We start from the raw sequence: 16,355 nt of genomic DNA on the forward strand, positions 1-16,355 counted from the left end.
GGGAAAATATTTTATTAATAAGATGCCAACTAATCTTTAAAATTTTCATGAGTGGGTGGCGAACAGGATATAGTAAAGACATACTATAAAACTGAGCTCTTGCAAACATACCTTTAAGTCTTTGTTCAGGCCAATGACACAGGTAGGGGTATAAGCCAATGACAGGAAGTGTGAAAGAGGAAACCAGAACCAGAACTGGGTAAAGACAAGGACGCCAACCACAGAAGGCATATGGGTGTGTCCAGTTCTGGACTGCAAGGAGATCGTGACATTATGTCCACCTGCAGAAAAGGAGAGAAATCACGAACATAAATTTAGCAGAGCAAACTAAAATTTCTAAGTACTGCAGTAGAAAAGAATTTGGTGATTAGTTTGAGCGTATAGTTCATAAAATCTAATATGAAGTCACTGGAATTAGCCAATGATCTATGAAGGGTCTCCAAAAGGAAATGCTGGACTCAGGGTAATCGAAAACTTCTTTACAGTTACACACACACACAGACACACACACAGAGACTACACACACACACACACAACGGCATTTTTAAAAAAACTAAGCCTGAAGGACATCAGAACTTATATGCTAAATTAAATATTAATCTATATTGTACACTGGCTTTTAATGTACAAACGAAAAGCAAAATTTTAATACATATCATATTTGCAAACAACAGCATAAGACAAGAGGTAGGTACTGCTTGCTTATTTTTGTCTTTCTGCTTTAGTATTGTCTGAATGCAGGTAGCACCAAGATTAACTAGGCTTGTGATCTTATACAAATCATTTTACCTCTAAAAGGTTTTTTTTGCCCCACTGGCAAAATGAGAGTTTGAATTTGACCATCTGCACTAGAGCACTACCATGAACAAAAGAAAAATTATAATATCCAATCTTTGATTTGATTGAAAACATTTTTGGAGGAAGCATAATATATAAAACAAATCAGAGCTAATTCTATTAAATCAGAAGAGATTTTGGGCTTGAACCTGACCTATTAATCTACCAGTTGCCATGTCTCCTAGACTATTCCCTGAGGGAGTACAGAGAAGTACAGTTTGAGAGCTAGTAAAAAGGAACTAAAGGCCAAGTGTCAGTTAGCTACATCTTTACAGGCCCTCATAAGGCTGAGATTCTAGGATGCTCTGGAGGTTGCAAACATGAAACAAATGAGAAAGCAATACGATTGAAGCAAACTGAGAAGTTCATATCACGTTTAGAGAGGACATGTTACTCGGGGTGTAGGTCCATGGTCATCACGTAATTTTGTTTTTAAAAGTACACTTGAATCTGGATTTCTGACAAACATTTGCACATTTTGCTAGGCAGGCAAAAACATATGTTTAAGGCAGATACGGCCCATGGGCTACTGTGTTGCTGCCTCTGGTCTATAGTAACAGTGTTAGTGTTGGACCCCAGAACTCTGGGATGCGAACTTTGTACTTCATATAATATAGCCTATGAAAACGGGGCTTGTTTGTGCCTAGTCAACATCCTAATCTGAATTCCAATTGTGGATCTCCATTGCTTGATTCCATTTCATCTCAGTATCTCACACATACCTTCACATTTTGCTTGGAATCAGGAAATGAGTACAAACTTTACTAAACCAAAAAGCATTTTAATTTCTTGTAAGAATCAGGGTTCTACTGTTCAACCAAATAACCTAGATTTTTTCAGTACTCCTTTATAGATATTTCATTTACGATTTTACCTAGAAAAAAATCAGGTATACTTTAAATGTATTTTTCCAATAGGAATGAGTTCTTTTACTGTTGACTTATATTCCTCCCTATTCTGACCTCACATTCACAGAATGCTTACTACAGATTGAGAATTTGGAACAAAATGCTGAAAAAGATTCCAAGCAGCTTCAATCTAGTGAAGATGGATAATTTGATAATTAAAATAAGGCATTAAAGTATTATGACTAGTATAAAGCTAGGCTCACCTAACCCATGGCAGAGGCTGAAGAGGGTAGAAGGGAAGGAAAGGCTTCCTAGAAAATGTGATATTTGACCTAAGTTTTGAAGCTGAATTTCCTTTTATTTCAATGAAATCTATCTTCTTCAGACTAGAAACTAAACCTGCCTTTGGTTCTAACAGTGTGAGATTAATATAAAACAAGGGCAAGTTTATTTTACTGATAGTATTTGCACAGTTTTATAAACTTCAACTATAAACTTTCTTAATCTCCAGCTTTTCTCCATGAAGAGACTAAATCATTGAGTGAGTTCTCATAAACTTCAACTTCACTCATTTCTTTGAAGTTTCCCTCTCCGGATTTTCTCTATTACCATTAACTTCTGAGACAAATCATAGTACTGTTTTTTCTTAAGCAAAGTGAAAAAGGGAAAGGAAATAATTTTATGCTCCTAGTAGTGAACATGGCACTACAGAACTTTTAATAACACTAGAAAGAAATGGAAAGAAGCACCAAAATTTAATTAGCTCATCACAGATCAAATAGACACCAAAAAGCGGCAGATGGGGAGAGGGGTTCAAAGAGGAAGGAGGGGAAAACACAGAGAGGACTTCTAGCAGAGATGGCAGAATAAAGCTAAAATGAAGAACTGTTCTCTCCCCAATTCCTTAACAAATGACTCTGATTTAGTAAAAACCAATGAATGAATGAATGAGTAAAGGGTTGAAGTGTAAAATCATAAAATTCAAAACGAAGCAGCTATAAGAAAAAATAAAAGATTATGGAGTGGTAAAATGTTACTTCTAAATCCTATTTAAAAACCAATTACCAAAAATAGTCAATCTGAAAAGGCTACACACTGTATGACTCCAACTGTATAACATTCTGGAAAAGGAAACACTAAAGCTAAGAGATGGCAAAAAGATTAGTGGCTGCTAGGGGACTGGAGACAGGAGGGAGGGAGGGATGAAAGGGTAGAGCAGAGAGGATTTTTAAGGCAGTACAACTATTCCGTATCATACTGTAAAGGTGGACACATGTCATCATGCATCTATCAAAACCCACAGGGTGAACCTGAATACTAGAGACTGACAAAATCCAGTCAGTCAAGTGTCAAGTCTTAGTACAGATACCCTGGAAAAAGCAGCAGCATAAAAGAAATGGTGGTAAGCAAGAATTCATTTAAATATGAATCTAAGACTAAACTGAGAACTATAATTTCACAAGAAAATGTATTTGTTATGAGCCATGACAACAAATCACAAGCTGCTATCAAGACTGCTGGGAGAAATGTCAACAGCTTCAGATATGCAGATGATGCCACTTAAAAGGCAGAAAGTGAAGAAGAACTAAAGAGCCTTTTGATGAAGGAAAAAGCCGGCTTAAAACTCAATATTCAAAAAAACTAAGATCATGGCATCAGATCCTATCACTTCATGGCAAATAGATGTGGAAAATGTCAAAAGAGTGTCAGATTTCATTTTCTTGGGTTCCAAAATCAATGCAGATGGTGACTGCAACCACAAAATTAAGAGAAGCTTGCTCCTTGGAAGAATAGCTATGACAAACTTAGTGTATTAAAAAGCAGAGACAGCACTTGGTTATCAAAAGTCCATATAGTCAAAGCAATGGTTTTTTCAGCAGTCATGTATGGATGTGAGAGTTGGACCATAAAGAAGGCTGTGAAGAGAAAGTCACTCAGTTGTTTCCAATTCTTTGCAACCAAATGGACTGTAGTCTGCCAGGCTTCTCTGTCCATGGAATCCTCTAGGCAAGAATACTGGAGTGGGTAGGCATTCCCTTCTCCAGGGGATCTTCCCAATCCAAGGACTGAACCCAGATCTTCCGCATTGCACGCAGATTCTTTACCGTCTGAGCAACCAGGGAAGCCCAAGAATACTGGAATGGGTAGCCTATCCCTTCTCCAGGGGATCTTCCCAACGCCAGGGTCTCCTGCACTGTAGGTGGATTCTTTAACAGCCGAGCTCCCAGGGAAGCCCAAAGAAGGCTGGATGCTGATGAACTGATGCTTCTGAATTGTGGTGCTGGAGAAAACTCTTGAGAGTCCCTTAGACAGCCAATCCTAAAGGAAGTCAACCTTGGATATTCGCTGTAAGGACTGATGCTGAAGTTGAAACCCCAGTACTTTGGCCACCTGATGCAAAGAGCTGACTCGCTGGAAAACACCCTGATGTTGGGAAAGACTGAGGGCAAGAGAAGGGGATGACAGAGGATGGATGGTTGGATGGCATTATTGACTCAATGGACATGAGTTTGAGCAAACTCTGGGAGACAGTGAAGGACAAGGAAGCCTATCGTGCTGCAGTTCATGGGGTTGTAAAGAGTTGGACATGACTTAGTGACTGAACAACAACAATGTAAGTATAACATAAAAACCTTGAAAGGTGGCAAAGAATGAGAAGGAAGAAACTATGGCATGTCAATGTCTGTAATGTTTATAACCACAGGAAAAAGAGAATCAATACTGTCAAGAACTGAAATGGTTTACTTCATCTGAAGTATCCATAGAATATTTTCCTTATTTATATACAGCTGCAATAACCTATTTTTAAATTGAAAAGAGAAAAATATAAACCGTATCTTAAACACTAAAAATTTAAGCAGAAAACTCTCAACTTCTTGGAAAATTAAAACAAAACAAATGCCATTAGATAAATGGATTAAAAAAGAAGAGTATTTGCCTTAGAAACTTAGAAAACTGCACTAACATTATAAAAAAAAAAAGAGAGAGATAAAATAAAGCAAATAAGAGTCAAGGCAAAATAATCTAGGGGGCAGAAAGACTAACAGTAGCATATAAACAAATATGAAGAGAAATCTAATAAATTTAATCAAGAAAAAGGTAAAACAATCAAATTAGAAAGGAGACAGATTTTTTAAAAACCCTTATCTACAAGGGAGATTGCTTAAAATCATAAAATAATAACACTGAAAATCTTGCTATGACTAAAAAATACTCCAAGTGGAAAATATGAAGAGGTTAACCAAAAAAACCTAAGCTATCAAAACATTCAGCTTCTTTTCCTGATCTCATTCACTAGAAATATAAACACATTTCTAGTTGACCAATAAAACAGTGGTAGTAAATATGGTTAACAGTTATTAGAAGAAATTAAGATAACTAATAAGTTTGAGAGCTCACCTAATAATAGAATTACTATGAAAACCTTGAGATACTATTTTTTACCTTCCAAATCAGCAAAGATTAATAAAAAAGATTATATAATTTTTTATTCTTTTATGTATAATTCATATATTATATACATGACTAGGGTACAGTTAGAGACAGAATCTCATACTTTAATAATTAAATAGTTATGCTCACTCCCTTCTACTCTACTGAGTGAAATATCACCAATAATAACAAACAGTTAAAGAGTATGCTGCTAAATAAACCCAAAGTCCAAGGCCCTAAAACACACCATTCTATCAGTCTATTTCTTCTGAAACAAACCACAGCATAGTAATGACAAATGTGAATTCAGGAGCCAGTACAATGGGCTATGCATACTAGGCAGATATTGCACATACCTTACTTTAGGATGATATGGCTGCTAGAATTTATCTAAAACTTAATTTCCTCAAAAAATTTCCAATGTCAACTTGTTTAAAACTGATACATACTAAGAAAATTAAAAGAATCAGCCAACACTCATCAAACACTTTACTAAGGTACTGGGATGGTTTTAATTGCTTTACATGTATTTTTAATCCTCCCAACACTATGAGGTAGACTCTACAAGACAAGAAAACAGACATAAAGAGGGGAAATATAGCTAGGACTGTAAAGGGACTGGAATTCAAACTCTTGACAGTTTGTAGCCTTAACTGTACTAAACTATTTCCAAATTTTTTCTAGAAATAATTTGTCTCAGACTCAATTTCTACTTCATCATATAGTCAGAACAGATATTTCATTAGATTTAGTTTAAAGAGATAAATAAATCTAGAAGATTTAAAAACATTTACCTGCGTCCAGTATGCCCTGGGCCAGAATAGCGCCAAACTTGGCCATAACATCATCATGTTTATCATTGATGACTTTGGAATACAGTTGTCTGAACTGATTCACCTGAAGGAACAAGAAAAATAATTACAGCCTAATTCTGTTCCCTTGCTGTGTGATTTTAGAGCAGGAAACAGATTGCTCAAGTGGTAACGAAACCTAAATTCTGATTCACAACATGCAAAGAGAGGGGGATCTGGACCAGATTTGACGGCAGATCTGTCCCATGGTTGAAGCACAGATGTCACGACTTTTCTGGTATCAGAGCACCAGTTCTGTTTTCAGTCCTCATTCCACAGTGGATGATTCAGACTCGGGGGAATGCTGAATGCTATTTTGTACTGCACCACTGTTAGTCAGCAGGCTGAAACTGTGTGAGTGAACACAGGCTTTCACTGCACTGTGAATTAGGGCTATGCTGCTCACCATCCACCTACAGGGCTCCTATGGGGCACAGTCCTTCCATTCTACCTTAAAACAACCTACTCTTCACTGCAGCTGCATGAGTATGTTTTGGATTTATATTCACACATACAATACAGATTTTCATTATGCACACACATTAACTTTTTGAGGAGTAATAATTACTCTTACCAAAAGAACACACTAAAATGAAACACACATGGTGATACATTTCGGGAGAGATTATGGGTAATTTCTATTTGCTTCTTTATTATTTTCTGTATTTTCTAAAATTAGCATATATTAACTTTTATAATTAGAAAACAGGATTTATAAAATATATGTTCTTGTTAAAGTGCCTATGGTTTTTGGGTGACAATAAAGGAAATATTTTAAGTTTCTTCCATGTCTTACACTTCTCTTTTCCCACCAAGCACTTTTCAAATGGTAGGTACTCAGAAAGAAGCCTGCTTGTTCAAGAAGGAATGATTATGGAGTTCCCCAAATCTGCCAAAAGCGGAAAATACCGAATTTGAGTTCCCTAACATAATGATTTTATCTACACTACATATTCTTTCAGAATCTCTTCACCTTTTCAGTTATCTTGGTCTGGGAGGCCACACTGCACTATAATACAGGATCAGACAACACTGGCCTATAAATACCTCTGCTCTAATAAGCTGTTTGGGTAAGTTCTCGATACTGACCTTTTCTGAGTCTCAGTTTCTTCATCTCTACAGGGATTGTAACACCTACACGGCTGTTGTAAGGATCATATGAGGTAATATATACGTAAAGTAATGCGTAAAAGGCACTGTATAGTTCAATAAGCAAGCTGTCTTACCATACCAGAGAAGAATCCCACCAGTCCTCCATGACTATTACCTCTAACAAAACAATACTTCTTAAAATGGTGCTTACTTTCATTCATAGGCAGCAACAGAATGTGATGGGGAAAACAATGAGCTAACTGTGCCACTGCCCAGCTTATGACCATTAACAGGCCACTTCTCTACATCTTACTTTCTCTAACTATAAAACCCTGCATGATGAGATCATCACCAAATTCCCTTCCAGCTTTAAAAATCCTAAGGTTTGATGCCTTTACTCTGGTTCAACAGGTCAAATTCCTTTGATTCTGAACTTATTTTAGACGAACACTTACATTACCTTATATAGGATGGAAATTTTATGTGCTAACAGTTTATGAAATGGTTCATGAACTTATAAAAAGAAACACTGGACAAAGCACTGTATGTACATTATAAGGAAAAATTTAAATATAAAATCACACCCAAAACAAGAAGACAACATCTGAAAGATGGAATTAAAAAAAAAAAATCAATACAAATACATAATGGGTTTATCCAATTAACATTAAGTAGACTAGTACTTAAAAAGCCAGTTTTTGTTTATCACTTAAAAATTTTCCTCACATTTTATTATTTATGCAGCAGTGACTTCATTTTCATTATTATGATTCTTCATAAAGAATTTCAGCTCTTGTTCCCCCTGCTCCCTCTTGTGCCCACGTTCTACGCTGCCATGCCCTGCTCACAAGAGGCACAAGTCGTCTCCCCCAGCAAGTGGGCCTGGGCCACGGAGGCGGGAGATATGCATCTCCGCTTTGCCCGGCTCTCGGAGCACGCCACAGCCCCCACCAAGGGGTCCGCGCGCGCCGTGGGCTATGACCTGTACAGTGCCTATGATTACACAGTACCACCGATGGAGAAAGTGCTTGTGAAAACTGACATTCAGATAGCCCTTCCTTCTGGGTGCTATGGAAGAGTGGCTCCTCGTTCTGGCTTGGCAGCAAAACACTTCATAGATGTAGGAGCTGGTGTCATAGATGAAGATTATAGAGGAAATGTTGGTGTTGTCTTGTTTAATTTTGGCAAAGAGAAGTTTGAAGTCAAAAAGGGTGATCAAATTGCACAGCTCATTTGTGAACGGATATTTTACCCAGAAACAGAGGAAGTTCAAATTTTAGATGACACTGAAAGGGGTTCCGGAGGCTTTGGTTCCACTGGAAGTAATTAAAACTTATGCCAAGAACAGGAAATGAGAATGCACTTTTTTCTTGAAAATAAAGACTTTGCTTAAAGTGAAAAAAAAAAAAAAAATTTCATGGCTAAGGATCATGATTTTCTGACTCAACTTTATCAGTATGAATAATATGGCCCCTACAGAAAACAAATTAGAATTTGTAGAATAAAGTCATATTGACTTCCCATTTTATATCATGATAATCTCAAAGAAAAAATAATTAAATTTCAGACAATGATGTGATCCATGCTTTCTGCTGTGCTTGATTAAAGTCTATCTTCTCCAAATTCCTACATTTTAAACATTCATCATGTTTTTAATTCTACATACCTTATACTGTTGGGGAAAAAAAAGTAACCCATGCTTGTATGCCAGAGAGAAAAATAAAGGTAGAGGGGAGAAGAGAATAAAATTACACTGAGTCTTTTCTGTTGTTACTTATCACCTAGGTATGCCTCTTCCTCTCTCTTTTTTTTTCCTTCAGTTTTCCAGGATATAGAAATGAAGCTTTACATCAGGGATCAGTTTCAGAGGGTTTTTCTTGTCCCCTTTTATCTTTCTACAATAATACATTAGCTCTTATGACTTCAACTAGGTCTCTTAATTCCTTCCACAAAATCCTTGAGACTAAATGAATTTTGGAATTCAGAATTCACAGTTAACATGGTGCATACACCATTAACTATGCAATAACCTCAGTGGAGTATGGGGGTAGTATCCCATAATTAACCAAATTAATATTTCTGAAGCAGCAAAATGACTATTTACCAAATGGGATAAAGGCTATAAACATGTTCATACGAGGTTAGATTTTACAGCCAAATGAGTTTAAAAACAAAGAAAATTCTTAGTTTTTAGAGTTTTCTGGAATTTGGAATTGCAGATAAAGGGCTCTGGACTTACATAATTTATCTGGACTGGCTCCTATTTTTTTCTTTAGTTCTGATTATTTTCCTATGTTCTCATCTTATCTCCAAATGACTTGCTATAATCTCAAACTTTATGTGACTAAAGTGAAAATTATCTTTCTCCTTTTTCAAGATATTCCTGGAAGTGCTATTATAATTTCCTCCTATCAATATACCAAATCATGTTTCTAGCTTCCTCCTCAATTTTATTAGCATTATTTTGTTCATGTTAGTTGCCTATGCCTTATCTTTATATTACCACCAACACTTGTAGTGTCTAAATCCCCTCTTACTTAAGGCAACAGTATGTAATATAGATTTCTATTTACAAATGTGTTATGCTGCAAAATAAACCTTATAAAAGTTGATGCTGATTTATTGTAGAACTGTAAAAGCTTATCAAACGTGGCCAAATATGATCCTACTTACAGAAGAGGTACATGTCAGTGGTGGGAGAAGCTTCCTTGTAGCAGGTCTTAGGCTTGATGATACTGGACAAGGATGAGCACTAGATCCTATTCTTACACTTCAACATTTTTATCTGATTCTATGTATGTTACTTGCTATATACATGTTCAAGTAACTGCTAACAGTGGAGTTCATTTAGTAAGAAAAACAGAAGACAGATTCTTCATAAAGAGGTTGGTTTTGGAGACAAAATAACTCCAAAGATCTATAAAAGAACATTATTCTAGTTAAATGGTTCTGATCCTCTGGTATAACAGCTTTTTAAATTGGGTCTGTAATCACACAAAAGGGTGTGCAGGTTCTTAGGCCTATGTCTGTGAGAGTAAGAAACTGGCAGAAGAAAAGCAAAGATGTACTGGAGTTAGTTCAAGTAAGACCACAGTGTGTAGAGCTTAGTGTAAAGATGGCATTCTATAAAAGGATGTGATATAGATCATGATTACATAAAAAACATTTCCTTTGGAAATTTCCATTGAGAATCTCACAAAATGTCTCAGAAATATCTCTTCTGGCTTCCTTTGAGAAAAGGGTTATAGTTTGATTAAATTAACACGTGACTTTTGATTTCAAGGCATTTTCACTTTATTTCATGGACTGGTTGTAACCTTGTGACTAGGAACCTGTAGCCTTGAGAACTTACTTCTCTTCAAGCTTGTTAACAGTTGTTTCTTTTCAGCAATAACACATACCACCCTGAGAGAATATCTTTTTTTCTTTGCCTCGCTGTGAGGCTTGCGGGATCTTAGTTCCCTGACCAGTTTCTCTGCAGTGGAAGTATGGAGTCCTAACCACTGGCTCACCAGGGAATTCCCAGAATATCAATGCTATCTTCTTGGCAATTATCAGATAAAAGAGAGATGATATAAACTATAGTCTACAAAGCTCTTGATCATATGCTTCAGAGCAGAAAACAACGAAACAGAACTTAAACTTTAAGGATTTATGAACTGAATAACAATTTCACTCTAAGGGATAGTGTTTCCAGAAAGAACATCTGTTGTATGAAGTTTTGCTTTTTTGTCATTGGGGTACACACTTAACCTTCCCCCAAAGAATTTATATTAATGGCATTGGCTACCAGGTATAACTACATTTCAACATTCTGAATAAATACCAAAGATTCTGATACAATGTGAAGATGGAAATGTGTTCCACATATTCACATCAGCTAAGACTTGGTTCAACACATGTTTATGAATGATTACAAAAGAATAATTATTCTAATTGCTGCATTCTTTTTAACTTTTTCTAAATATGAAAAAGTTTTACTTATTAGTACTTGGCCATTGTTGGTACACAGTTTATGGTTATAAAATCAAATCAGTGAAATCCTACAGCAGAGGATGGGAAGATGGTAAAACATTTGTCATGTTCATAATACATAAACATGAAAGTAACAGAATAAAAGTGAATAAATATCTGTATATTACTGTTAGGGGAGATGCATTCCATGACCAAACTTCCTTCTTTAATGACATTACTCAGTTGGATAACAAAGATCAACAGATGATCAAAAGCAGACATACAAGATGCAAAAGCTACTCATATTATAACTGCTGTTAAAAACAAAACCCAAAAAGAAATGTGGTCTGTTTGAAAAGATGTTCTAGAAGTAATATATTATTAAAACAGGATGCGAAGTTTGATTCTATTTCTGCAATAATCCAGTTTTTAGAAGTCTTAGAAATGATTTTGAAAGAGCAGAACTGGATTTAAAAAAAAAAAAAAAACAGCGACAAAAATGATAGCAACTGCTCAGAAACTGAAATTTATTGAACAAAGTTTCACAGAATAATCAATGAATTCTAAAATTACTTTTCTCCTTCACCCTCCCTTTCCCCCTTCCCAGTCTATCTACTTTGCTGAAAATAAATCTACCTGATGAGCAAAAACACAGTATACCAATGGCATTTTCTGTTGTTACTCTCTTTCACTGCTTCTCATACAGAAGCAGAAATAATACAAGCTTGTTAAATGCCCTAAGTTTAAATTAACAATTAAAAGATCTGAAATTACTGCATAAACTATATACATCTATTACATTATGTCAAACATGGTAATTTTAGTATATGTAAATAAGATCTATACATTATCTGTTTCTCAACAAAATGAGAAGTTCTGGCTGAGCTGACAAGATACATTAGATACAAGTCTCAAATAAGGTCTGAGAGGAGACCCCATGAGATTTTAAAATAGAGGCCTTGAAATCTGTTATAGAGTCACCCATATGGTCTGTGTGAGGAAGATGATAGAAGGATATGTGAAAAGGGCTTGAAAGGGGAAAGCTGGGCTTTAAGTCTTTCCTCCTCCCAACTCCAAGCCTAGAAATGGGCTTCAGGGAGACTACGAGGTGGGCTTAATATGATCAGTGGTCACTGTGCACTGACATCTGACACATGAAGTGAGAGGCATTTGCTACTGACTGAGGCACAAGCAATGCAAGAGGGAGGGAGAAGAAAAGGAAGGAGGGAGAGAGAGGAAGAGGCAAGCAAAGCTGCAATGAAACATTACAATCCGACCTGCAGGAAGGGAAAAATATGCAAGAGTTGTGGATAAAGAAAGAAAGTCTTCCTGGAGCCACTTGAAACCCTGCCCAAGGGCTCTCCAATGAAGGCAACGACATTCCTACAGAGAATCTGGATGAGCTCCTTTCTTAACTGAGACTGTATACACTATATAAAGTGACTGAAGAACTTTTTATTGCCTCAGAGGACGGACCAAAAAAGTCATGGACCACTGAGTTTGTATCTTGTATTAGAGGAACAGGTCATTCCGCTGAACAAATTTTAAAAGGACAACAGAAGGCAGAAATTAAAGTTGATTTTTATGATTTTGCCAACCCATGAGTTCTAATTTTTCAAGTATGGCTATGTAGCTGAATTAACAAAGTGACCATAAATTTATAAAAAATGCATTCAAAGAATATTATATACTTAAAGCTTTCCCATTCTCCTACTTCTTTACTTCCTATGCAATGTGTTCACAATATCTGAGGTAAAAATGTACTCAAGAGAAGATAAGCTACTAAAGAAGAGTCTGAACCAGTTCTCTCCTAGAGAATATTTTTGTCCACTCACCTTTGGACAGGTGATTTCAGTCTGCTGGATCATGATGAGAGCCGAAGCTATGAGAGCTCCTTGCCTCACATAGTTCACAGGGTCATTTGTCATTGGTTCGAGCAAATTAATTGCTTCCTGAAAGCATAAAAAAAACCTTTTAATAAAGTTCATGTAGCTAAAATTTCAAATTAGTTACTGTCTTTCTAACACAATATTTCCATCTAACACTGTATTCACAAGTTAATTTAAGACTACTTGGATGTAGCGGTCAGAACTGAGCATGCTTTAAGTTTCAATATATCTGATGGTAAGTGAAAAGAAAGCTTAGAGACAGGAGTGCCCCTGTCTTCGGGTAAAAGAGGTCAAGAAGAAAGTAAGAAAAAATGAGATTAATGTTTGATAATCAATATTATTTTCCAGGTACAGTGGGAGATATTTTGTATATTTATTACATATTCAGGATGAAGAGGGTATATTCAACCTAAATATATAAAATACCTTCCCCTAAAACAACAAGAGCAATAGAAAACAATCTTTATAAACAAAGAGACAGTTAGAAAGGTAAATTGCCAAAAATCACCTAAGTGTAGCAAACTCAGGCCAGTCTGACTCTGTATCCAACTTTTTTCAAATACTAGAGTAAGATAATATCTTAAGATGAGTTTACAAAACCTAATTTAAAAAATTAAATAAATCAAATCTAAATCAAAACTAACAAAAAACAAACAGAACTCTGAAAACAAGATTTTACTTGCTAGTAGAATGGCAACACAAATTAAACAGGATTAGAACTAATTCCACGGTAACACTTTGAAAGACTCTATATGGTAGAATTTTCCAAAATGTTTACCAGGATTTTCCCAATATTAAATTCTTCAGAATATCAGTTCCATGAAAACAGGATTCCTTGATTAAATAAGTTTGGGAACTCCGGCATACTATATATTAACCCCTCTTGCAGATTCAAAAATGTATCTAGTACATCAAGGGCTCCAGGAATGTATCAGTTCAGTCACTCAGACGTGTCCAACTCTTTGCGACCCCATGAATCGCAGCATGCCAGGTCTCCCTGTCCATCACCAACTCCAGGAGTTCACTCAGACTCACGTCCATCGAGTCCGTGATGCCATCCAGCCATCTCATCCTCTGTCGTCCCCTTCTTCTCCTGCCCCCAATCCCTCTCAGCATCAGAGTCTTTTCCAATGAGTCAACTCTTCACATGAGGTGGCCAAAGTACTGGAGTTTTCAGCTTTAGCATCATTACTTCCAAAGAAATCCCAGGGCTGATCTCCTTCACAATGGACTGGTTGGATCTCTTTGCAGTCCAAGGGACTCTCAAGAGTCTTCTCCAACACCACAGTTCAAAAGCATCAATTCTTCAGCGCTCAGCCTTCTTCACAGTCCAACTCTCACATCCATACATGACCACTGGAAAAACCATAGTCTTGACTAGACGGACCTTAGTCGGCAAAGTAATGTCTCTGCTTTTGAATATGCTATCTAGGTTGGGCATAACTTTTCTTCCAAGGAGTAAGCGTCTTTTAATTTCATGGCTGCAATCACCATCTGCGGTGATTTTGGAGCCCCAAAAAAATAAAATCTGACACTGTTTCCACTGTTTCTCCAACTATTTCCCATGGAGTGATGGGACCGGCTGCCATGATCTTCGTTTTCTGAATGTTGAGCTTTAAGCCAACTTTTTCACTCTCCTCTTTCACTTTCATCAAGAGGCTTTTTAGTTCCTCTTCACTTTCTGCCATAAGGGTGGTATCATCTGCATATCTCAAGTTATTGAAGAAACCTAATTAAAGGAACCACCAGTAAACAGACTCACAGATTTAGAGAACGAACTTATGGTTGCCAGGGGAGAAGGGTGGGGGAAGGGATAGGTAGGGAGTTTGAAATCGACATGCACACGCTGCATATTTAAAATGAATAACCAACAAGGTCCTACTCCTTAGCACAGGGAACTCTGCTCACTGTTATGTGGCTGCCTGGATGGGAGGGGAGTTTGGGGGAGAATGGATACATGTATATGTATTGCTGAGTCCCTTTTCTGTCCACCTGAAACTATCACAACATTCTTAACTGGCTGTACTCCAGTGTAAAATAAAAAGTCAAAAAAAAAAAAAAAGAGAGAGAGAGAGAGAAAGAAACCACTAGAGCTTTGTATATTTGACCAAGAACTCTTTTGCTCTGTTAAACACTCTGCAGGAGCTTTGTTTAGCACCTTTTACAAGGTCCTTAGGTAAGTATAAATCTGGAAGAACAGAAGAATGAGTTTATATGATTATCAAACTTATTTCAATACAGTATGTAATTTCTCAAATGTCCTTTGTTTCAAAGCCGGGTAAATGAATTGAATCCTTTTTCGGGGGTGGGGAGTAATGATTTCCTTACATGTCAATTTATTTATTAAAAAAAAAAAATCAAGAGTGATTCACAGATAAAACAAACATCACATAAGTGTGTTCTTTCTCACTTCCCTGTAAAATGTAGTGCTGTTGTTTAGAAGAATAAGTTTTTCAAATATTATTTATATATTTTTTATGACGTAGTCATGATAAAAATCTAACAAAATTTCCAACTTATAAGTTAGAAGACACTACCTTGCCCTTTAAAGTATGTGATATAAGCTCAAAAACATATTTTAGGATAAACAGGGTGTTTCAGGTTTTCCAGAAGGAAAATTAAAGTGCCAAACTTCAGACAGATATTCATAAGTAGATCATATAAACTATCTAGAAATAAAGCAGACTTGTTTAGTAAGAGTAATGAAAAATGTTCATTGAATTAACTTGTCAGATGCTGTGTCCCAAAGAACATTTGCTCCTAGATACCATATTAAGTTCAGAATAATCTGGAAAGAAAAAAAATCTAATTTACATTTAACTTATGAGGTCTGACATAAATGTCTACTAAAGACCCGAGGGAGAAAATACTTTGCATAACATTCAACTATATTTTTCCTTTATTTATAGAACAGATGTGTCTGGAAAAAAATAAAGGCCAATTTCTATAAACTGTATTTTATACACAGAATGACTTCTCTAATAAAATTGAAGATACATTCTCATGTAAGAAATTCTCCTCCAAAAAAATGAAAACATTTAAAAACAAAACTGTGAGGGTAGAAACCATGTCCAACTTACTCCTCATCATATCCTTAAAATGATCTTCCCTCTATCATTCAACTGACAAATGTTTACTGAAACTCTACTATGTGTCAGGTCTGACTTTAGGTTTTAGCAGTGAATATTTGGTTCTCAGGGACCCTACATTTCAGTGGAGAGGAGACAGACAATAAATAAATAGGTCAAAATAAAATAAAAAGTCAAAAAAAAAAAAAAAAAAGAGAGAAAGAAACCACTAGAGCTTTGTACATCCCAGCATTTGTTCATTGTATTTGACCAAGAACGCTTTTGCTCGATTAAGTCATAAAAGTATGTCAGGTGGTACTAAGTGCTCTGAAGACAAATAAAGCAGGGTAAGGAGACAGAAAGGGAATACTGGAAGGGCATGTC

At 36.2% G+C, this 16,355-nt stretch overlaps 1 protein-coding gene and 1 pseudogene across 2 annotated transcripts in view; one reads left to right on the top strand and one right to left on the bottom strand.

The window, feature by feature from the left end:
* Window positions 1-16,355, bottom strand: part of PSMD1 (proteasome 26S subunit, non-ATPase 1) — an 83,669-nt gene that overhangs the window by 11,826 nt on the left and 55,488 nt on the right. Inside the window, exons 18-20 of the mRNA XM_018058233.1 lie at window positions 12,850-12,966; window positions 5,912-6,014; window positions 112-281 (exon numbers count right to left, since the gene is read on the bottom strand). Of these exons, the coding sequence (XP_017913722.1) occupies window positions 112-281; window positions 5,912-6,014; window positions 12,850-12,966 (390 nt within the window). The remainder of the gene's footprint in view (window positions 1-111; window positions 282-5,911; window positions 6,015-12,849; window positions 12,967-16,355) is intronic.
* On the top strand, window positions 7,839-8,457 carry LOC102178404 (annotated as a pseudogene). The gene has a single exon (XR_001297074.2). The product of XR_001297074.2 is annotated as a deoxyuridine 5'-triphosphate nucleotidohydrolase, mitochondrial pseudogene (transcript).

The sequence above is a fragment of the Capra hircus genome, chromosome 2, assembly GCF_001704415.2.
Source record: "Capra hircus breed San Clemente chromosome 2, ASM170441v1, whole genome shotgun sequence".
NCBI lineage: Eukaryota > Metazoa > Chordata > Mammalia > Artiodactyla > Bovidae > Capra > Capra hircus.